Genomic DNA, 22,220 nt, shown 5'->3' with positions numbered 1-22,220 from the left:
TATTGAACCGTCTTGACAATGATGGCTAGCAGTCGTAATACAGCATCTTCTGCCAAGCACCCAGAAGATTCCGATGGCTATCAGTCATGCTATACCGTCTGCTGCCAGCCTAAGATGTAAAAGAAAGATGGACCAGATTTGTTCTGTATTCATTTGCTTCCCCCTCCCTCTGTGAAATCAACGGCCTGCTAAACCCAGGGTTTTGAGTTCAATCTTTGGGGGGGCCATTCTGTGTGACAGTTGTTTGTGTTTCTCCCTGATGCACAGCCACCTTTGTTGATTTTAATTCCCTGTAAGCCATGTCGTTACTCGCCCCTCCCTCCCTCCGTCAGACAATAGTTTTGCGCCTTTTTTCAGCCCAGACGCCATAGCACTGGGATCATGGAACCCGCTCAGATCACCGCGGCAATTATGAGCACTATGAACACCACGCGCATTGTCCTGGAGTATATGCAGAGCCAGAACATGCCAAAGCAAAACCAGGTGAGGAGGCGATTGCAGAGCGGCGACGAGAGTGATGAGGAAATTGACATGGACATAGACCTCTCACAAAGTACAGGCCCAGCAATGTGCAAATCATGGTGTTACTGGGGGAGGTTCATGGCGTGGAACGCCGATTCTGGGCCCGGGAAACAAGCACAGACTGGTGGGACCACATTGTGTTGCAGGTGTGGGACGATTCCCAGTGGCTGTGAAACTTTCGCATGCTTAAGGGCACTTTCATGGAACTTTTGTGACTTGCTTTCCCCTGCCCTGAAGCGCCAGAATACCAGGATGAGAGCAGCCCTCACAGTTGAGAAGCGAGTGGCGATAGCCCTGTGGAATCTTGCAATGCCAGAGAGCTACCGGTCAGTTGGGAATCAATTTGGAGTGGACAAATCTACTGTGGGGGCTGCTGTGATCCAAGAAGCTAATGCAATCAAAGACCTGCTGATATCAAGGGTAGTGACTCTGGGAAACGTGCAGGTCATAGTGGATGGCTTTCCTGCAATGGGATTCCCAAACTGTGGTGGGGCGTTAGACGGAACCCATATCCCTATCTTGTCACCGAAGCACCAAGTCACCGAGTACATAAACCACAAGGGGTACTTTTCAATGCTGCTGCAAGCCCTGGTGGATCACAAGGGATGTTTCACTAACATCAACGTGGGATGGCCGGGAAAGGTACATGATGCTCGCGTCTTAGGAACTCTGGTCTGTTTCAAAAGCTGGAGGAAGGGACTTTCTTCCCGGACCAGAAAATAACCGTTGGGGATGTTGAAATGCCTATTGTGATCTTTGGGGACCCAACCTACCCCTTAATGCCATGGCTCATGAAGCCGTACACAGGCAGCCTGGACAGTAGTCAGGACCTGTTCAACTATAGGCTGAGCAAGTGCCGAATGGCGGCAGAATGTGCATTTGGACGTTTAAAAGCGCGCTGGCGCAGTTTACTGACTCGGATAGACCTCAGCGAAACCAATATTCCAATTGTTATTGCTGTTTGCTGTGCGCTTCACAATATCTGTAAGAGTAAGGGGGAGACATTTATGGCGGGGTGGGAGGTTGAGGCAAATCGCCTGGCCGCTGATTACGCGCAGCCAGACACCAGGGCGGTTAGAAGAGTACAGCAGGGCACGGTGCGCATCAGAGAAGCTTTGAAAACCAGTTTTGTGATTGGCCAGGCTACAGTGTGAACCTTGATTAACGCCCCCCCACAGTTCACTCTACTTCCCTGTAAACTAACCACCCTCCCCTCCCCCCTTCGAGCACCGCTTGCAGAGGCAATAAAGTCATTGTTACTTCACATTCATGCATTCTTTATTAATTCATCACACAACTAGGGGGATAACTGCCAAGGTAGCCCGGGAAAGGTGGGGGAGGAGGGAAGGAAAAGGACACACTGCAGTTTACAACTTTAAAACTTTAACACTTAATGAAGGCCAGCCTTCTGATACTTGGGCAATCATCTGGGGTGGAGTGGCTGGGTGGCCGGAGGCCCCCCCACCGCATTCTTGGGCTGGGTGAGGAGGCTATGGAACTTGGGGAGGAGGGCTGTTGGTTACACAGGGGCTGTAGCGGCGGTCTCTGCGCCTGCTGCCTTTCCTGCAGCTCAACCGTATGCTGGAGCATATCAGTTTGATGCTCCAGCAGCTGGAGCATTGATTCTTGCCTTCTGTTAGCAAGCTGACACCACCTATCCTCTTCAGCCCGCCACTTGCTCTCTTCAGCCCGCGATTCAGCCCACCACCTCTCCTCTCGTTCATATTGTGCTTTTTTGCACTCTGACATTGATTGCCTCCACGCATTCTGCTGTGCTCTGTCAGCATGGGAGGACATCTGGAGCTCCGAGAACATATCATCCTGAGTCCGCCGTTTTCTCCTTCTAATCTTCACTAGCCTCTGCGAAGGAGAAACATTTGCAGCTGGTGGAGGAGAAGGGAGAGGTGGTTAAAAAAGACACATTTTAGAGAACAATGGGTACACTCTTTCACATTTAATTTTGCTGTTCACATTACACAGCACATGTGCTTTCTTTACAAGGTCGCATTTTTCCTCTTATATTGAGGGCCTGCCGGTTTGGTGTGAGAGATCACTCACGCAGTGCCAGGCAACAGAATTCGGCTTGCAGGCAGCCATGGTAAGCCACAGTCTTTTGGCATTTTAACCTTCATAACATGTGGTAATGGTTTCAAACAGAAACGCCCTTTTTTCCCATACCAAGCACCTATTGGGTTGGCCATTTAAAATGGGTTTGCAATGTAAAAGGAGGGGCTGCAGTTTCCGGGTTAACATGCAGCACAAACCCAACTGACCCCCCCCCCCGCCCAATTCTCTGGGATGATCCCCTCCCCCACACCGCGTGGCTAACAGCGGGGAACATTTATGTTCAGTCGAGCAGGAACGGGCACCTCTGAATGGCCCCTTAATAAAATCACCCCATTTCAACAGGTGACCATGAATGATATCACTCTCCTGAGGATAACAAAGAGAGATAAGGAATGGATGTTGTCTGCATGCCAGCAAACACCGGGAACATACGCTGCCGTGCTTTGTTATGCAATGATTCCAGACTACGTGCTACTGGCCTGTCGTGGTAAAGTGTCCTACCATGGCGGACGGGATAAGGCAGCTCTCCCCAGAAACCTTTTGCAAAGGCTTTGGGAGTACATGAAGGAGAGCTTTCTGGAGATGTCCCTGGAGGATTTCCGCTCCATCGCCATACACGTTAACAGACTTTTCCAGTAGCTGTACTGGCCACGATTGCCAGGGCAAATTAATCATTAATCATTAAACACGCTTGCTTTTAAACCATGTGTAATATTTACAAAGGTACACTCACCAGAGGTCCCTTGTGTGCCCTCAGGATCTGGGAGCACGCCTTGAGTGAGTTCGGGGGTTACTGGTTCCAGGTCCAGGGTGATAAACATATCCTGGCTGTTGGGGAAACCGGTTTCTCTGCTTCCTTGCTGTGAGCTATCTTCATTGTCTTCATCATCATCTTCCTCGTACCCCGAACCCGCTTCCCTGTTGAATGATTCTCCATTGATGGAGTCAAAGCACAAGGTTGGGGTAGTGGTGGCTGCACCCCCTAGCATGGCATGCAGCTCCGCGTAGAAGCGGCATGTTTGCGGCTCTGCCCCGGACCTTCCGTTTGCCTCTCTGGCTTTGTGGTAGGCTTGCCGTAGCGCCTTAATTTTCATGCGGCACTGCTGTGCGTCCCTGTTATGGCCTCTGTCCTTCATGGCCTTTGAGCCTTTTTCTAATATTTTGCCATTTCGTTTACTGCTACGGAGTTCAGCTAGCACTGATTCGTCTCCCCATATGGCGAGCAGATCCCGTACCTTCCTTTCGGTCCATACTGGAGCTCTTTTGCGATCCTGGGACTTCATCATGGTTACCTGTGCTGATGAGCTCTGCATGGTCACCTGTGCTCTCCACACTGGGCAAACAGGAAATGAAATTCAAAAGTTCGCGGGGCTTTTCCTGTCTACCTGGTCAGTGCATCTGAATTGAGAGTGCTGTCCAGAGCGGTCACAATGAAGCACTGTGGGATAGCTCCCGGAGGCCAATAAAGTTGAATTCCGTCCACACTACCCCAAATCCGACCCTCAAAGGCCGATTTCAGCGCTAATCCCCTCGTCAGAGATGGAGTAAGGAAACTGGTTTAAAGGGCCCTTTAAGTCGAAAAAAGGGCTTCGTCGTGTGGACGTGTCCAGGCTTAATTCAATTTAACGCTGCTAAATTCAACCTAAACTCGTAGTGTAGACCAGGCCTTTGTCTAGAACAGGGGTCGGCAACCTTTCAGAAGTGATGTACCAAGTCTTCATTTATTCACTCTAATTTAAGGTTTTGTGTGTCAGTAATACATTTTAACATTTTTAGGTCTCTTTCTATAAGTCTATAATATATAACTAAACTATTGTTGTATGTAAAGTAAATAAGGTTTTTAAAATGTTTAAGAAGCTTCATTTAAAATTAAATTAAAATGCAGAGCCCCCAGGACCAGTGGCCAGGACCCGGGCAGTGTGAGTGCCACTGAAAATCAGCCCGTGTGCTGCCTTTGGCACCCATGCCATAGGTTGCCTACCCCTGGTCTAGAATAAATGGCTTTTTCTGATTTATCTTAACTAGTTTTCAAAGCCACCTAACCTAAATCAGTAAAAGGCACTCATATCAGAATAACATGCTCACACAGCTACACTAGCATAACTATTGGTTTAAATTCACACTTTACTGTCTGTATACTCCTATAACTTCCCATGTAGACAAGCCCTTTACTGCGTGCATGAACAATGCCTAATCCAATGGGGGCCCCAAGCTGGTCTGGCGCATCCGGGCATTACTGTAATGTAAGTAATCAGAAATGAAAAATTTCAACTTGGTGAAATGGTTTTCACTCTATGGATTGACACTCAATCACTACTGATTAGTTTGAGTGATCAGGCAAGTCATGTGGTGTTGGGTCTGCTCCACGCACTTCTGGCGTGAATACTTTGTGCATGAAAATGTTAAATTGCATGGACACACACTTTGAAATTAATTTCCTACCAGCGTATATGCCGTTAAGATTGCCTTGGTGACACATTCACAGAAAGAACCCCAGAATAAGGGGGAGAAGCAGCGTGAGTGAAACAAATTAATGAAACTCTTGGAGCGAGGCTCCAAGAAAATACTGAGCTGTGCATGACAGTTGTGTCCCCCAGCCAGTTACCAACAGCAGATGGGGATCGGTGCAGTTTGGGGGTCTCAGGCAGCTGGGATCCTAGGACACTGCAGTTGGGTGACAGCTAAGGGAGTCCCTGGCACCTGGGATCCTGGGACACTCTGTGGTTGGGTGATAGGTATGTGGGGGAGGGATTCCATGGTAGCTGGAATCCTGGGACACTCTGTGGTTGGGTGACAGGTATGTGGGGGAGGGGTTCCATGGTAGCTGGGATCCTGGGACACTCTGTGGTTGGGTGACAGGTATGTGGGGGAGGGGTTCCATGGTAGCTGGGATCCTGGGACACTCTGTGGTTGGGTGACAGGTATGTGGGGGAGAGGTTCCATGGTAGCTGGGATCCTGGGACACTCTGTGGTTGGGTGACAGGTATGTGGGGGAGGGGTTCCATGGTAGCTGGGATCCTGGGACACTGTGGCTGGGTGTCAGGTGGGGCGGGTGTTCCATGGTAGCTGGAATCCTGGGACACTCTGTGGTTGGTGATAGTAGGGGGAGTGGTCCCTGGTAGCTAGGATCCGGGGACACTGCGGTTCGGTGCCAGTTGCGCCTCCGGCCCCTTAGAAATGGGAGTTGGGGGGTTCGGGCATTGCGTGGCCATGAGAATTGCTCCAGGAGTCCGCAAGAGGAGCCGCCTCCCTGGTGGGCCGCATATTGCGCAAGCGCCCCAGACTGTTGCTTGTTTCCCTAGCCGGCGGGGCGGGTCTATGCCGCGGCCTGGGAGCCCTCAGCTCCTCCCTCCAGCTCGGGGTGCGGACGCTTCCGCTTCACCCGGGACTCGTACGAAGCCTGTGTCGTAACAGCGACAAACAGGAAACGCCCTGCGATTCCCTTACAAGGGCATCAGCATCTCCCTCTCCCCTGTCCCGCCCCGCACGGTGGAATGCAGTGAGCGCACGAGACTGCACCATCACATCACCGGGGGGGTGCCGTCCGAACCAACTCTCTCGGGCGGGGGGTCGTGAGCAGCAGGCTCACTGCGAAGCAATCGCACTCTCCTCCCTGGTATATGCGCTGCGGCGGCGCCCTGGGCCTGACTGACGCGTTCTCCCCGCCGATGGTGTAGCCCGGGTCCCCTCTCCCCCCACTGGCCGGGTGGTGGTTCGGTCTGGATCGCGCTCTCCGGAAGTGTCGAGGCAGCTGGAGCAGCCGCCGCTTTCTGCCAGTCCCGTTCGGACCCGAGTCTGTGCTGCAGCCGCCAGGTGAGGCCGCGTCTCGCGGGCCGGGGGGCTGGGTTCGGGGTCTCCTGGGTCCTGCGTCCAAGAGCTCGCGCTGGGCGGGAGGCCGGCCCGTGTCCGGCTGCCTCTGTGGGCACTGGCCGGTAGCGGGCTGTTAGCGAGGGGCAGGGCTGGGTCCCGCTGCCCCAGGGGGGAGGGGAGGGGAGGGGAGGGGGCAGAGTTGCTGCCCCTAGGCGGGGTGGGGCTGATGGGTGAGTCGCCGCCGAGCTCAGCGGCCCCTCTTGGGTGGGAGGCGGCTGCCGGGGCTGCCCCGCCCGGTGGGTGGGGATGGAAAGGGCCGCCCCGCTCACGGGCCGGTGCGGGCTGTCTCAGGCGGTTCTGAGGCTGGGGCCGGTTTCCCTAGAGCCTTTACAGCGGCACCTTGCGCTGGGACTGCGCCTGGGGGCTCTCGGCGTGGCTCAGGGTCGCGGCCTTTGGCCGAGGTGGCCGGTGCGCTGGGAGGAAGCAGAACCCCGGTAGGTTCCGTAGCTCTAAGGAGTCTGGCGAGAAGCGGGTCCGAGCTGGGCAGTGCCCGGGGAAAGGGACTGGCAGGAAACGGCTGCAGGGAGCCATCCCCGGCTGGTGTAATGCTGAACTCTCCAATCGCTCGCACTGTGTTTGGTGGCTGAGAAATTATGAACTTGTGCTCCGCAGCTTCTGCAAACAGGATAGATTTTACGCTGTCCCTGGCTTCACGTGACCCGGCTACCTTTGGACTTCTCAGTATAAGAAACTTACACAGTTTGGAAACTCACGAAATAGCTCGGGTGGAAAGAGGTGCAGACACCTAACCTTACTACATAAGCTGCCTTAATACATCAACCTTGCAAAACTTGCTTGGGGTGAGTCTTTTTTTTTTCCAACAGTTTAATAACGTAGCTTTTCTCATTTCAGTTATCCTGGCATTCAGTGAGTGAGTAGACTTTGTGCCTGGATGATGATTCTCCTATGATATTGCAAGGCTGAAATACTGTGTTTTTCATAAATGGAAAATGTATAAAGATAGCCAGAGTAGTTGACAAAATAGCTAATGGTGAAAATGAGGGATGTGTGCTCAGATTAAGAGCACATACATTAATTTATTATTCTGTAGGTCATATTTTTAGCAATGCAGCCTTGATCGTGATTCATGTTAAAGAAAAGCTCCAGTATAATGATATAATTGTGACTTCCATTTTCTAGCATGTGGACAGCCACATTGTCAAACAATCAGAAGAGCTAAATAAGTTTAGAAGAGATGTGATGTTATGTTTCTGAATAGTTAACACATGAAGTGTCCAGGTATTACCTTGGGGCCACATAAGTGCCTTAGCTCCATCACTGTATTGTCTCTGTGCTTCACAATCTTTAATGTATTTATCCTCACAACACTGCTGTGAGGCAGAAAGTTACTGTTATCTATTTACTATTACCATCCAAACCGGGCACTGAGTCACAGAGAGGCTAAATCACTTGCTCTGATCACTTGCTTCTGCTCTAAAATACTTGAACTGGTTTCTTAATTTTTAGACCCATATATGCTCAGATAATCAATCTGTAACCTTCTATGTTGACCTAGGAAATTGAGTCAGATCCTGTTCCCATTGACTCCACATTTTTGATGAGCCATTCTTAAACATACTGAAGGCTGTACAAAATAAATAAAATGTGACAAACATCCTCTTTAAATTTTTGGAATAAAATAACCTGAGATCAGTGTGAATACCCACATGAGTAAGAGTTCAGCGAACAACAGGGCTGTTTTGGAAGTTGATCACTGAGAAAGTAATAGAAGAGGATAATATCTTAATTTAGTCGTGTTCCCAAATACTAGGGTGATGAGCATATTAAAATATAGCATTCAATCCTGGACCTTCATGTGGAGACTGCTATCCATGTTTCCAGTTATGATTGGTGAGTTTCCTTGTGATGGGAATGCATATCACCAGAATGTTTTTCAACCCATGTCACGTGTTGTCAGATAGCTAACAGAAGGCAGTAACTTTTGGCCACTACCTAATCATTGGTTACTCCTTGATTCGTACCAGTGCTATAGAAATGAAAAGCTTATTACCAATCTCCTAAACTATCTAGTCGCTAGGTTTTACCTCCCCCCCTCCCCCCCCCGATGTGGAGGAGTAAGAAGCTTTACTGTCCTCCTCTAATTATTTATATTCTAGTAGTTGAAAGCCTATGTTGTTTCACAGGTCTGGCAGCTGGGCCAAATAAATCCCATCTGTGTAGTCTTCCTCATACAACGAATTAAGTTGTTGAATGCAAATTAGCTGCAAAGTAATGGTGGTAATTGGCTGAGTTACCTCTGATATCACAATCTGGAGTGACTGACACCTGCCCTACTGCAGCTGTACACCACACAGTCAAAATGGCAGAGAACTTAAAAATTGGATGGTAACAGACCATGAATCCCAGTGATGATTGAACCTGGTGAGCTCTCAACCATGCTTGTAGCTGTTTCCATTCCTTCACACTGACTCAGGAGACATTGTAGACTTCAGAGTGACATACAGACAGACAAGAAGTGATAACCCTGGAATATCACTATATAGATGGTACCCATTTCTATAGCTTATTTTTATATCTTTCAAGTAAGAATACTAACCACATAGTATGGTTAAATGATCACCATAGTTTTAGTACAATGGCTGCACTTGCATCTTTTAGATTTATCTGCACCAGCTTTCAGAATTTTTTGCAAAAGTCTGCCTAAATAAATGTCATCTTGTGTGAAGGCCAACAAACTCTCAAAGAAATGACTACCACAGGTACTACTAAAAAGTTCCTGAATGGTTCCCAAAATAAACAAGGTCTAGACCATTCAGAGCTTCATGTTTAGGAACAAAGACTAAATCCAGTTTAGTTTTATGCCAATACTGAATTCATTTTTGCACTGACATATGTTCCTTCACTTTGGAAATAGTAAAATCAAAACCAGGATATAGTTATGAATCTAAGGAGGGTGGCTTTTGTAAGATCCAATGAAAATATTGGATTGTGAGATCTTCAGGGCTGGGACAGTCGTCTTGTTCTATTTCTATACTTCCCAGCACAATGGGGCTTGGGCCTTTAGGAGCTACTGCAATACAGAAATTAATGATATTGTACAGCAACTGGAATTCTTCTGATACTCTTAAAGCATCATTTCTTGGTCACAGCTCTTGGAGTGAGATTATCCAAGTAATAAAATCTTTTGGGACTTCTCTGTTTTAAACAATAGATAATCACAAATGACCAGTCCGGGAATTTAGTAGATCAGCATTTAGGTTGGTATTTACAATCTACCACCGATCAAGAATATTAGGTGGAAATGATTCTTCCCCTACAATGACATTGCATACCTCTTCATGACAAGTGAGGGCTTGAGAGGCAATGGACAAAGTAAGTGTACATTAGAGAGAGAGTATCAACAGTTGCCTTCACCAATCAGTTTAGAAACTTACCTAGGTGAAAAATTTACTAAATGTTTCTAATCTATGTTCTGCCAGAGATTCCTTTGTTTTATTTTGTTCTGTTCAGCGTCAGATATTCCAACTTGTCTGTAGAAGCCCTCCCTCATTTTCAGCCTAAACTTAACCTATGTTAGTTACTCCTAAGTGTACTTCCCTCTATTAAACTAATCTGAAGACCTTACCCCATTGAAGTCAGTGGGTGTCTTGCCATTGAGTTCAGTGGGATTGGGATTTCACCCATCCTGTGTCCTCTCTTTGCTGACACTGAGCCACTCTGAAATCTGAGCTATACTTGTCTAACACTTCAGAGACTCATCATAAATTAATCCCTCTAGCCTCCTAAAGCATTTTTGTTACTTTTCTTTGAATATCCTCCAATGTGTTGATATCTTTCTAGTAAAGCGGTGCCTAGAACTGAACACTATATTCTAGACATGGCTACACCAGGATTGTATAGATGGGCTATTAGCTTGTGAAACCTAATGTTTCTCTTTATGCAGTCCAAAATTGCTCCTGCCTTTTTAATGCCATATATCAGAGGTTCTCAAACTGTGGTCTGTGAGCTCCATTCAGGTGGTCTGCGGATAGTTCCCTGTAAGGCGCGCACCTGGGTGGCTGCACACAAGAGAATGAAGGGCCACCCACCTAATTAGCGGAGCCATACTTGCGTGGCTCCACTAGTTAGGTGCCTGGACCCTGGAGAAGATGCACGTAAGCTGAGGTGGTGGCCTTGGGGAGAATAGGGGTTGGTGAGAGGAGGCAGTGGGCTGAGAAGAGGGGTTGGGGAGAGGGGGGGGAATTTGGGATGTGCAGGGCTGCGGCGGACAGAGAAAGAGGTGACCTTCCCCAGCTCCAGGGCTACGGCTGCTGGGGAGAGACCCCCCCCCCCCCCCTCCTTCCCAGCCCCAGCTCGGAGGCTGCTGCAGCACTGGAGAAAGGGGACATCCATCACATTAGAAAGGTGATACTGATATTAAAATATTAATTGTGTGCTTTTATTTGTAGAACAAAAAATTGTTTTTATATAGCATTTTTATCCAAAGCACTTTTCAGTAGTTAGCTAACAGTATAAACAACATTTAGAAAGATCTTTAAGTAGTCTGCCGAGACACTCAGCAATTTTCAAGCGGTCTGCGGGGGGGGGCAAGTTTTGAGAACTACTGCCATATGTGACTGCAAATTCATGTTGAATGCACTGTCCACCATCACCTCTAAATCTCCCGTAGCAAATTTCCTGGTTCCTCACGCTCACTGAATCTGCTCCTCTCCCTCTACCCCTTAAGATATAGAAGATTGCGAAGTAAATTTTTTCCAAATTGAACTGTATTTGTGGGTGGTTGTTTTTTGTTTTGTTTTTGTTTTTTTCCTCCATGGATTTACCTCTAATCTCTGCAGTAGTCTGTTTTTTCTACATGCACAAAATAATAGAATTGTAGAAGAGAGATTGGCAAGGAGTCACTTCTTCTGTATGTTTGATTTGCATGGCCCTTTTCCTTACAGTATAGTCTCAATTATCAGAGCACATTGAAGAACTTCAGATAATTAAGGGGATTGTCATTCTAACAAGTTTTGAGGGCATAACCCTGTTCTGAGTAGCAGTGAATCTGAGTAGAGGTTCAGATTATAAGGATGAGTTGTTATTGGCTTGCTACCTGAAGTGTGTCCAATTTAAAATGTTTCTTTCTCTTGTTTCAAAAGCAGATTTGTTAGCTTATTAGCTTAATGGTTTATGGTGAGCTATGTTACTTCAGGAAATCCATTTTATTTCTGACATTAAATCTGAAATTTTGTTTTCATTGTACTCTGAACACTTGTTTTAGAGAGTGTTTTGTGAAAGTGTAATGAAGAGCGTTGCTGGGTGACTTGCAGTTGAGCTTTGTTGGTTATTTTTAGTTCAGGGCATAGCAGTTTGTTTTTCATATGTCAGAAGAATGTCGTATATGGAACGTAAGTTTTAAAAGTGGAGAATTAATCAGTGGATAAAATCAGTAATGCTATTTGTAGATATACTGGGAAGACTATAAACTGTGCAGTGGCCTCTCTTTACCATCTGGAGGCTTGGTAAAGCACTCACTCGCTCTCTTGGATATAAAGCAAGGTAAAATACTTCTTACTTGACAAAGAGTTGTGATCTTTTAGCTTTAACTTGGTTGTTAATTACGTACTTTAATTCTAATTGCTTGCCAATGGCAGTTACTTAGCTGTATTTAGTTAACTTCAGTTCACTTCTAAAATGAACTAAAATTGTACCCTTCCTTTAATTGCCTTTTATATTATTTTGGATAGACTGACTTCTCCAAGGTCACTTTACAAGCGATCTATTTAAGGAGTCATTGAGAGACTATTTTCTGTGACTCATTGATTAGCTCTTTTCAGAGGTGCAATTAACTTTTAGAAGTAGCTTGTTTTAAAAATCAACATTTGATAATATTGTAAATTAGTCAAACCGGGATGTTGCAAGTAAACATAGGCTGGTGGTAATGGCTTCTTGGACACTTAATTGCAGATGTTTAGGCTGAAGCTCATAATCAAGGAGCAAAGAAATTTATGGCATATAACAAAACCGAGTCTGGGTATGATGCAGAATTCTGTGGCACACTAAGTTAGCACCCTGTAGTTCACTTTTAAGCTAGCTTCAGTTTTTGTGAGAGATATAATTATTAAATCCATCTGGGTTGATATGAACAGTAATATAGGTTAATGGGACACTGTCAGCTTGAAATTATTTTTTTAAATGAGCTGAGTTAAAAATACTTTTAGGGTACATCTACTCAAGAGTAGAGCTGCCAGTTTTTGTGGCTTTACAATCATTTTGTTAGTAGCCAAAATGTTTCTCTACCCTATTGCTGTGTGAAGGATGAAACTAACTACATCAGGGCAAATAGGGAAATCGTTAGCACTCTGTATAGTCAATCTGATGCCCAAAGTAAATAATTTGGAAAAGGGTTGTTACTCTGTTATAATAGTTAGGTGTTATAACTAAGTGTAACTTTTTTTAATCTTCTCTGCCAACAATTCTTATATTTTAACTAAACAGTAAGGCCTTGATTCTTCAGACAGAGGTGCATGGGCAGGCCAGAAATCAACAGGATATACCCTATGGGCACAAAGGTCCATCCATGCAGATCCAGTTGTAGAACTGAGGCCTTAGTATTTAAATTTCAAGCTAGTGGATCAGTTCCAGTGTTATCGTTAAACTGGCTTAAAAGGTAAATATTTAAATAATCACAACTGAATGGATACCATAAACTTGAACGCTTCACTTCTGTTTGAATTATTTTACTTACTAAGTGTTAGTTTACTTGCACATTTGAAAATACTTTGTGTAGTCAATTTCACTGTTCCCCCAATTTTATCAGTTTCCCATTTCACACTTGCAATATTGTTGACTTCCTTTATAAAAAAAAAAGTGTATTGTAAAACCACATAGACTTGTGTAGTACATGAAACTACCTTACTTCATTAAAGGGACACAATCTGGTGCATATTGAAAAGCAATTTCATAGTTTAGAATGCACCTATTGATATGCTATATTAGTTCAGGCTTCTTGGTTACCTAACAAAACTGCAGTACATAGTTTGTTTTGTAACTAAACCCTGACTCTCCCTCCACTCAACATACACCAGACCCTCTGCCTAATGATGCTGAAAAAACTTTCACATACACACAACTTTCCTAGGATGCTGTGTTTTTGTTCTCAACCGCCTAAACCAAACAAAAACATAAGAGCCAAGAGCCACTCTCTCTCTGATCTCAGATTGTTTAGGAGTCTTTTATGCTCTTCAACTAATATAACAAAGTAAATAAACTTCAAAAAAAGGAGAATCACCTTTTCTAGATATCTGGGCTTACTTGTGAGCTCCTTGGCCCCACTCAGGCAAGGTAAACAGACTATAATTCTAACTGCCAGGTTAGCAAGGCCCCTCACCTGCCAAATATACCAATCTGTTTAACCCCTCAAGGCTTGAATAATATGCTGATGTACAGGGACGTGGGTATTGGGGGGGCTTCTTTTCAAGGACCAGCTTGATGCAGTCTGCTGTCAGCCCAGGAAGGTTTTCCTCTGAACCCCAAAGGGCCAGTACACATCATCGCAGTTAAGCTTCTAATAAAAGAAAATATAAGAAAAGGTGGATGGTAAATTTGTGGATCTATGTACCACGTTATTCAGAATTCAAACTTTTTTTTCAAGGAACTGTGATGTAGTTTAATACACAACTCTAATTCTTAAACATCTGTTGTTTAAATTTAATTTCCTACACTTTAGTCACTGTTTTTCTCCCCTAGAATCCAACAGCCATCATGTCTAGCAAAAGGGCAAAAACAAAGACCACTAAGAAGCGCCCTCAGCGCGCAACCTCCAATGTGTTTGCAATGTTCGATCAGTCACAGATTCAAGAATTCAAAGAGGCCTTCAACATGATTGATCAGAATAGAGATGGTTTCATTGACAAAGAAGACCTGCATGATATGCTCGCTTCCCTTGGTAATGTTTATTTCTCCAGTTGTCTATGTATCTGATACTTGTGGCCCCCATCATTATATTAACTGAGCATTATAAAATGTCTATGTGCTTGTTGCAATCATCACAATAGCATAGCTATTAACTTTTTATACATTTTTGAGCTGCTTTATGAAAGGTGTTAGTCTGTTTAAAACTGACACATATAATTGGGTGGATGAATAAACACATTATAATGACTATCGAAAATATGAATACTTTAATTGTAGGAAAGAATCCAACTGATGAATACCTAGATGCTATGATGAATGAAGCTCCAGGCCCCATAAACTTCACTATGTTCCTTACAATGTTTGGAGAAAAACTAAATGGCACAGATCCAGAAGATGTAATCAGAAATGCTTTTGCTTGCTTTGACGAAGAAGCAACAGGTAAGCAGGTGAAATATCAATGCTGGGTTATCTGCTTTTGAATCTTAAAAGGATTTCTTTTATTCAACTATGACTGTAAATATATAATGAATTTAAGTAGATCATTTGAGGTTATTATGGGCTTCTAAAAACTTGTCTACAGGGTGCCTTAGTGCATGTCTTCAGGGATGTAAATCCCAATGCCCATCCCTTTGTTGTGCATTAACTGTCTCATGTGAACTCTGCTGGTGTGCAGTAAAGCTCCATTTGTGCACATTTAATGTAGTACTGCTGGACTACATTGACATGCACTAGGGAACTTTTAGTACACATCAGCAGATCCATATGAGCCAGTTTGTGCATCAGTGTATTGTGCACTCTAGAATTTACACCTTGCTGGTATAGACAAGCCGTGTATATCCCCAGTATACAATTTACTGATAATCATTACTTTTTATTTTGCAAGCTTAAAAAACATTAAATGTAATTTTATCATCTCTACATCAGAAATGGTGAAATATTGGGCTTAAAGACTGTCAAACCTATACAGTTGCCTAAAATCCTCTATCAGAACCCAAAATATTGAAAGAGCCATTTAAAAACAAATATGTGGTGATTGGGAGCTGTCTTAAATTTCCTATAATTTTAAAAACTTAGAACAGTTTTTAATTGGTTAATGGAATACCAGTTGCCCACAAAAGACTTGCTGGTGGTCTATAGAGTTGACTTCCAACACTTGCTGGCACCTCATTTCCTCCTGTTAAACTGTATTTAAAAGAAAACTAAAATGTATAAAATCTAATTTTTTTTATGTAAGAGAAAGTTGCCATAGCAATGTTTGATCACCAATAGGAGTAGGAGAGATGGCTCACATATATGTTATGGGAGGCTGCCCAAACACAAGCTCTATGATGCTGTATTCCATGCTGTGTGGGAACCTCTGGCTTAGAATTTGGCATTAAATTGATACTAACATACAAATATATCTGAAATATTCAGATTTCTTCACATTGTTGGCCTTGACATTTAAATTAGGCTAGATTCAGCTCCCATTCAATATGAGCTGGATTGTATGCTCAGCAGTTTTAAGTATAAAATGTTTAAGACAAGTGAATACAATCAGTTAAAACAAACTTCCATGTAGAAATGTTTTTTCTTAATACTGTCTTAAATCTGTTTGTTTCAACCAAAATATAAACTTGCATCTTTCCAGACTGTCTTGATGCAACTTGAGGTCACTTCTTGCCATTGAAGTTCTGGGAGTATTGTGTGGAAAAAGCTGAGAGGTTGTCACGCAGAATGTACCAAATCAGGCCATTCATCCAAGTCTTACGGTGGCCATTACCTTAAGTGTCAGAGGGAGCTGGAAGGTGTAGAGGCTGTCATAATCCTGTTGTAGCGCTCCAGCTTGACTCTGAAGCATGAGACTTGGATATAATCTTAGCTTGCATAATTAAACACATTATTTTTTGCAATTAAAATAATCCAGCCCTGTTATTAAATGCAGCTACAGTATTTAACTTTGGCCTCCTGCAGTCTTAAATTGACAGCTTTGTGTCTTCCTTCTCCCTGGAGTTAATGCTTAAATGGGCTTGTAAATATTTATTCTGTCTCTCTTAAGCAATACATGTGTGGTGCTTATTTATATAATGTGATTGCTTAACTCCAAACTAGAAATTCTTTCTATTTGAAGATTCAGTAAGAACTTTTTTTGTTTATCCTAATGCACTGTACACATTATATTCCAGGGTTCATTCAAGAAGATTATCTGAGAGAGCTGCTGACGACAATGGGAGACAGATTTACAGATGAAGAAGTAGATGAGCTGTACAGAGAGGCACCAATTGACAAAAAGGGAAATTTCAATTACATTGAATTCACACGCATCCTTAAACACGGAGCAAAAGACAAGGATGATTGAACAAAATTTCAGACACCTGCAGCTAGCTCTAGTTTTCACTTGCGTTTATTTTTGAGGGTTTTTTCCTGGTAGAACCTGTTGCATGCATCTAGCTTTTACAGCTTTTGCCTTTCTCAGTATATTTATCTATTCCAGGCCATTCTGGCACATTTGCACCTGTGTAATCAAGCTGGATGTGGGGGATGATATTGTGGTGAAAAGAATCTGGGGACAAAGATCAATGAATTTGAAGGCCCAGGAAAAAAGTCTCAATGTTTCTGGTTTAGCTGGATTTTTACATTTTTTGTAATAAAAATGTCCTTTTGAAATAAAGATTGCTATATAAATAAAATACCTCAAACTGTTTTGTGAAGTGACATTGTCTTGTTACTAAATTTTTAAATTTTTAAAATTTTAAAATTTCTTCATTTTTAAAAGCATATGTACCTACTCTTGATATCTGGGTAATACTCAAGATATTACAGTAAGTTTACAGTTTATAAAATGTTTGCATCAAGTACTGTTTCTTTATACTTAAGTGAGGCAGTGATACTCAATTTTATAATATTAACACTCACAACTAATGGCTTTAGTCTTTGAAGGGAAGTCTGGCTAGTGTTTAATGTAGGCATAAACAGAATGGGTGGGGAAGACTTTCAGTTGGACTGCAACCAATTCTTTCTTCCCTGAATTGTGCTACTGAGGTAAACAGCTTTCATGATTTTTTTTGTGTGCATGCTGATTAGCCCTTATTTATTTTCCTTTACTTGAGGAGTGAGAGCATTTGGAAAATTGTAACTTGGAGAACAGGAATACATAAGATAAAGACCAGCATGATGCTGATGATTCAAGCAGGAGGGAACACGTTTATATTTCCATTGTGCCTACTTCTGCCTGCCTCCCCCACCACTAACTTGTTCTAGACTGAGATGTCTACACTACCACTACTGAATGACTGCATTTTAAAAATGATATATTGTTGCTATACAGGCCCCTTGATTTCATGTGCAGCTGCAGCACGATGAGAACTTTCTTCATTTACACATTCTTAAACAATCGTGCTGATGTTAAGGGTCTTCCTTGTTTGATGAATTTTTCAATTAAGTAATGCAGTGCTGTCATGTTCTAAAAAGTAGGATGCAAATAGTTAATTATCTATTTCATTCCTTGCATGTGCACAGCCCCTCCCACCTCCTTGCAGTTCTTGCAGGTCATCTTTCCTTAGCCATCAGTTGGAATTGATTACAATCTGCTGTCAGTCCCCTATATTGACCTGGTCCCAGAAGTGTTTGTAGAACCCCATTGCACTCCCCTTGTATGAGGGTTAGGGGAGGAGGGGGTTGTCCCCTTGATGTCAGACATTAGGAACCCCAACACCCTTCCTCAGTTCCTGTAGGAGATGTCTTCATTCTCCTAATCCAATTCTGATTTATCTGGGAACCAGACTCCCTAGTGAATGATTACATGCAGTGGTCACCTGCCAAGTTGCAATAAAATATTTTTACAACCTAATCTATCCACTGACTCATGGGGCAGCTCAAGGGATAAAGCCCCCCTACCCAGCCCAACCTGGCACAGAGGGAAAAATTCCTTCCCATTCCCCAAAAAGGGACATGCATGATGCTCACAGTAAGGCCCAAAAAATCTCCTTCTACTCTTAATTCCCAGGAGCAAGAAGATTTTTCTTTCCAGTGCAGACTAGTGTCTCTTCTCTTTCCCACTCCACTCCTTGTATGCATAGGAGCCAGTATGGCTTCTGCACCTTTCTACCTACCTCCTCCAGCCTGTGACGGGTGAAATCCTTAAAGCGTCAATAGGTTTTCTTTCCACTGCTGGCCCCCTAAGTCTGAGGTAGGGTGGAGCACTTGTGGAGTGTCTAAGTATAGTACTGCCCTCTTACTACTTGTAGTAGCTCTGGACAGAAGTACTTCTTCCACTTCCTCTAAAGCCTTATTCTTGCTAAGGGTTCTTAAGTGGGGAAGGGCGAATGTTTATATGAAACAGCAGCTGTGGACATACATTATTTCACAGTGCCATACTCATCTTAAATGTAGAGATTCCTTTCTCTAATATTGCTGGTGTTTCTAGCATGGTAATTCCTGGAGATGATCTGTTTCTTCTTCGTAAAATATGTAGTTTAAAATAAGTTTTGCCTCAAATTTTTCTTGGGTGGTCTCTTTCCCCCCCCCCCCCCCATGTTTTAATTAAAACCAGTTATTTCTACATTTCCTAGTGTGTTTTTATCCAAGTTGTAACTGGCAGTTTGCCCGTAGTCATTGCTTTTCTTGATCATTTTGGGTTTGTTTTGTTTTTTCCTACCTACCTGGATAGTCTTTCTTCTTTAACAACAATGTTGCCATTACAGACCACCCAGCCAGCTCTTCCTCCCCAGTAGCTGTTTTCCAATTGTCACAGTGCTCTTCAGCGTGGTTCCTATGGCACACCCTGTGGGAATATCAGTAAGACCTCAGTAGCAGCACATTTTTGAAAAGCCATTTGCCAAATATGCAATAAATTCTTTCCTACAACACACTGACAGGGATGTTGCAGTTAGGAAAAGCAATCACTCAGACCTTTAAAAAACAACAGCAGAAAACACATTTAAAAATCATTTTGTAACATTAAAACTAAAGAATAATAAAAAAGCAACCTTGGCTAGGGCATCGTCCTTTCACATTTAAACAACTCTCGATGTGTAAATAAATTTATAGTGCATATAACTTCACAAAATGTAGACTTCATTATGCTTTCTGTTGTTTGTGGATGTGGAGGCTTACCCTAAGTGAGTTGAGATCCAGATCTGTTTTCTTCTACATGACTCTTCTCTGCCACATATAATAATGGGTGTCTTTCTTAACAGTGGGTCTCAAAATTTGTCATATGATGGACCTCCCACCATCCAAATCCCTCACACCTTATGTTTGAATTAATATTAGAAATTAATAATATGGGAGACCACCACATACTAATTTAACCATGAATTCCTTGAAGTCCAAAGGCTAAATAGTATTTTATACAATTAAGCTAAAAATGCTCACAGCATAAAAACAAGCAGTCACTATACCCAATACAGTAACAAAATATTCATAAGCATGTGATCAGTATACTTACAAATTGGACAGACTTAGGGGAAACCATCTCATTTTGGTGTGCTCCAGCATGATCAGGTCAGGTCTCACAAAGGACATTCAGAGTCATGGCTCTATACCGTTTGCTAACTTGCAAGCTTTAGCAGAAACCCAGTCTGAAGCAACTTGTCCTTGTTACTTTCCCTTCTCCAAGGCCTTCCTTTCTTATCTCTTTTCCTTCTTGCTGACCAACAGCTTTTTCATTGCATTTGCGTTCAAGTGGGCTTTACTTTTAAGATAACATGGGTGTGAAAAGGGTGGGAAGATCCATGGTGGCTCCTTTTAAGACAGATTTTTTTTTTTCCTATTTAAAACCAGCTGCAGTCACTGCTAGCAGTCAGAGGCCTTTTTAAAAATTTTCCTTATCTCATTAATTATTCTTTGAACCAGACATCCTCCCTACTCAATTCCTTCTGGCCTTATAACATTATTTTCAAGGCCTTTCTTTACAACACATATATTTCCTTAACCAAACTTCAGCTAACTCTAATTCTTTATCAGAGGGGTAGCCGTGTTAGTCTGGATCTGTAAAAGCAGCCAAGAGTCCTGTGGCACCTTATAGACTAACAGATGTATTGGAGCATGAGCTTTCGTGGGTGAATACCCACTTCGTCGGATGCACTTCATCATGCATCCGACGAAGTGGGTATTCACCCACGAAAGCTCATGCTCCAATACATCTGTTAGTCTATAAGGTGCCACAGGACTCTGCCTCTAATTCTTTAGTTTTGTATTTATTCTACACCTTAGCTCCTGATATGTTCCATTTGGCATCAAGTAGGTAAGAAGGCTGTGGATTTCTCTCATTCAATCAACCAAGATTTTGAAAACCACTGCCTTAAAATTAATATCTGTCAAGGTTCTTTATATCAAACTGAAAAGCACATCATCAACTACCACCCAGTATGTTTGCCCACTTCATAAAGAGCACAACTTGTGCTGTAAGTTCTCTTGTGCTGTGATGAATATTCCTGTGATGACATTCCCTATCAAGGGTCTTCTTAATATAAAGGCCTGGTAGCCAATATTCTCATACAACCTGCATTTTGACAAACTGCTGCTCTGAATTTTCTGGATCCCATTGCAAAACAATGGTTTTGTTGCTTATGCCTTTTATGCCTCCCTTTCTTACAGTGTGCATAAAATGTTTATGTACAAACTATAAGCATCTCATCAGGAAGACATTTGTCACTAAGGAGGAACTTCCAAAGATGTTGCTGTACTACTCATGCTGCTCTTCTGAGTTAAAGTTTGCCTGGTACCCATGCTGTAATGAAAGAGACTGACCAGCTTGCAAGAGGTCACAATACCATCCCAAGGCAAGGTTATCAACATAGGCAGTGAAGAGACCATATAAGACTGTCAGATGCTTTTGTAACAAGCTAGCCAGGAATGTCTAAACAGCTGAAGTTGGATGCCTGGGGTCATGAGGATGTCATTACTAATCCACTTCCAAAAATAAAAAATAACTTATTCAATCACTGAAGCAGAGTCTGAAACACTGACAATTTCGGTTTAGCATTGTGTAAGGAGTTAAAAAACTTGGAAGACATAACACCAGCTTAACCTACTCTGAATTCTTCCATAGTGCTCCTATATAATGGTCTACCTATTCCGCACCAAACTACGTTTCTGGTGAATTGTTTGGGTCTTTTGCAAGCTAACACACACATTTTATTTAGTAGAGGCTTAAATCTGCACTGACATATTAGTGCTCCATGAAGTCCCATTGAAAAGTGCAATGATTTATTTTTTATGACAGATTTACCCTGAGTCTTTACATCTATGAAGGTCAATCTATTCAAAGAGCCAGTGAAGCTTCATGGAAAAATCTGAAAAGCATTCCGTTTAGAGATAATGCTGCTGATAAATATTTCCTTTCTCCCTGATTATTACTGGGACTATGTGCATGAACAAAAGATGTTTGTTCCTTAAGGCTACATCTGCTCCTGCTGCTAATTCTGAACTTGAGTTAATAATATATTCATACATATAGTGGTTACAACATTAAAATATTTGACAAACATTAAATCCATCATAATACACTATAACAAGTTACCGATGTCATAGAAGTGATAGCATTATTTTGAGGTAGTTATGTTTTGTATATACAGTGAAGGAGGAGGAAATCTATTTTACTGCAGATCTGAGGACTAGTTCTAGGTTGCTTTCAGATGGCTGGGTTCAGCACCATAAATTAAAAGGAGAAAATGTGACTAACAAGCCAGATTCTCAACATGGAAATCAATGGTGCTATTCCTGTTTACACTTGACTCAGTGTGCCATTTTGGGAGGCTGAAAATGGCCAGCAGCATTCTCTTTTAGTGTTGCCAGAAACCTATGATGAGGTAAAACACTTAATCAGACACGACACCATTTTCCATTTTTAATCTTACAACTTTTGCTGTCTCTAATGGTAAAAATGGAGCAGTTAAGTGGGAAAGAAAGACAAATGC

At 43.0% G+C, this 22,220-nt stretch overlaps 2 protein-coding genes and 1 long non-coding RNA gene across 4 annotated transcripts; 1 reads left to right on the top strand and 2 right to left on the bottom strand.

Moving 5' to 3' along the window:
- Positions 1 to 1,685: 1,685 nt before the first annotated feature.
- LOC135981689 (uncharacterized) lies at positions 1,686 to 5,783 on the bottom strand. Its single transcript, XM_065585319.1, has 2 exons — positions 3,323 to 5,783; positions 1,686 to 2,405 (listed from the first exon to the last, which is right to left on the bottom strand). The coding sequence occupies exons 1-2, from the start codon at positions 3,900 to 3,902 to the stop codon at positions 1,906 to 1,908; spliced, it is 1,080 nt and encodes a 359-aa protein (XP_065441391.1). The 5' UTR covers positions 3,903 to 5,783; the 3' UTR covers positions 1,686 to 1,905.
- Positions 5,784 to 5,912: 129 nt separating this feature from the next.
- On the top strand, positions 5,913 to 17,001 carry LOC101936202 (myosin regulatory light chain 2, smooth muscle minor isoform). Of its 2 annotated transcripts, XM_005303139.5 has the most exons (5): positions 5,913 to 6,402; positions 7,072 to 7,259; positions 14,152 to 14,350; positions 14,596 to 14,757; positions 16,485 to 17,001. In XM_005303139.5, exons 3-5 carry the CDS (start codon positions 14,167 to 14,169, stop codon positions 16,655 to 16,657), a joined length of 519 nt encoding a protein of 172 aa, XP_005303196.1. In that variant the 5' UTR covers positions 5,913 to 6,402; positions 7,072 to 7,259; positions 14,152 to 14,166; the 3' UTR covers positions 16,658 to 17,001. The 2 variants fall into 2 exon arrangements, with proteins under 2 accessions (XP_005303196.1, XP_023964596.1); XM_024108828.3 differs by lacking the exons at positions 5,913 to 6,402; positions 7,072 to 7,259 and adding an exon at positions 11,802 to 11,961.
- Positions 16,524 to 20,307, bottom strand: LOC101936479 (uncharacterized). The gene is made up of 2 exons (XR_010598825.1): positions 19,748 to 20,307; positions 16,524 to 19,081 (listed from the first exon to the last, which is right to left on the bottom strand). It is a non-coding gene; the product is annotated as an uncharacterized LOC101936479 (long non-coding RNA).
- Between the last annotated feature and the right edge of the window lie 1,913 nt (positions 20,308 to 22,220).

Source organism: Chrysemys picta, chromosome 2 (genome assembly GCF_011386835.1).
Source record: "Chrysemys picta bellii isolate R12L10 chromosome 2, ASM1138683v2, whole genome shotgun sequence".
Lineage (NCBI taxonomy): Eukaryota > Metazoa > Chordata > Testudines > Emydidae > Chrysemys > Chrysemys picta.
The sequence above is the reverse complement of the archived record's forward strand: the minus strand, read 5'-3'. Positions and strand labels throughout refer to the sequence as shown.

Excerpts from the sequence above, each read along its gene's own strand:
- LOC101936202 (XM_005303139.5), top strand. The coding sequence starts at position 14,167 with ATGTCTAGCAAAAGGGCAAAAACAAAGACCACTAAGAAGCGCCCTCAG. Across the intron at positions 14,351-14,595 it reads TGATATGCTCGCTTCCCTTG|GAAAGAATCCAACTGATGAA; the intron begins GTAATGTTTATT and ends CTTTAATTGTAG. Across the intron at positions 14,758-16,484 it reads CTTTGACGAAGAAGCAACAG|GGTTCATTCAAGAAGATTAT; the intron begins GTAAGCAGGTGA and ends ATTATATTCCAG.
- LOC135981689 (XM_065585319.1), bottom strand. The coding sequence starts at position 3,902 with ATGCAGAGCTCATCAGCACAGGTAACCATGATGAAGTCCCAGGATCGC. Across the intron at positions 2,406-3,322 it reads GGGCACACAAGGGACCTCTG|CTGCAAATGTTTCTCCTTCG; the intron begins GTGAGTGTACCT and ends CTCCTCCACCAG.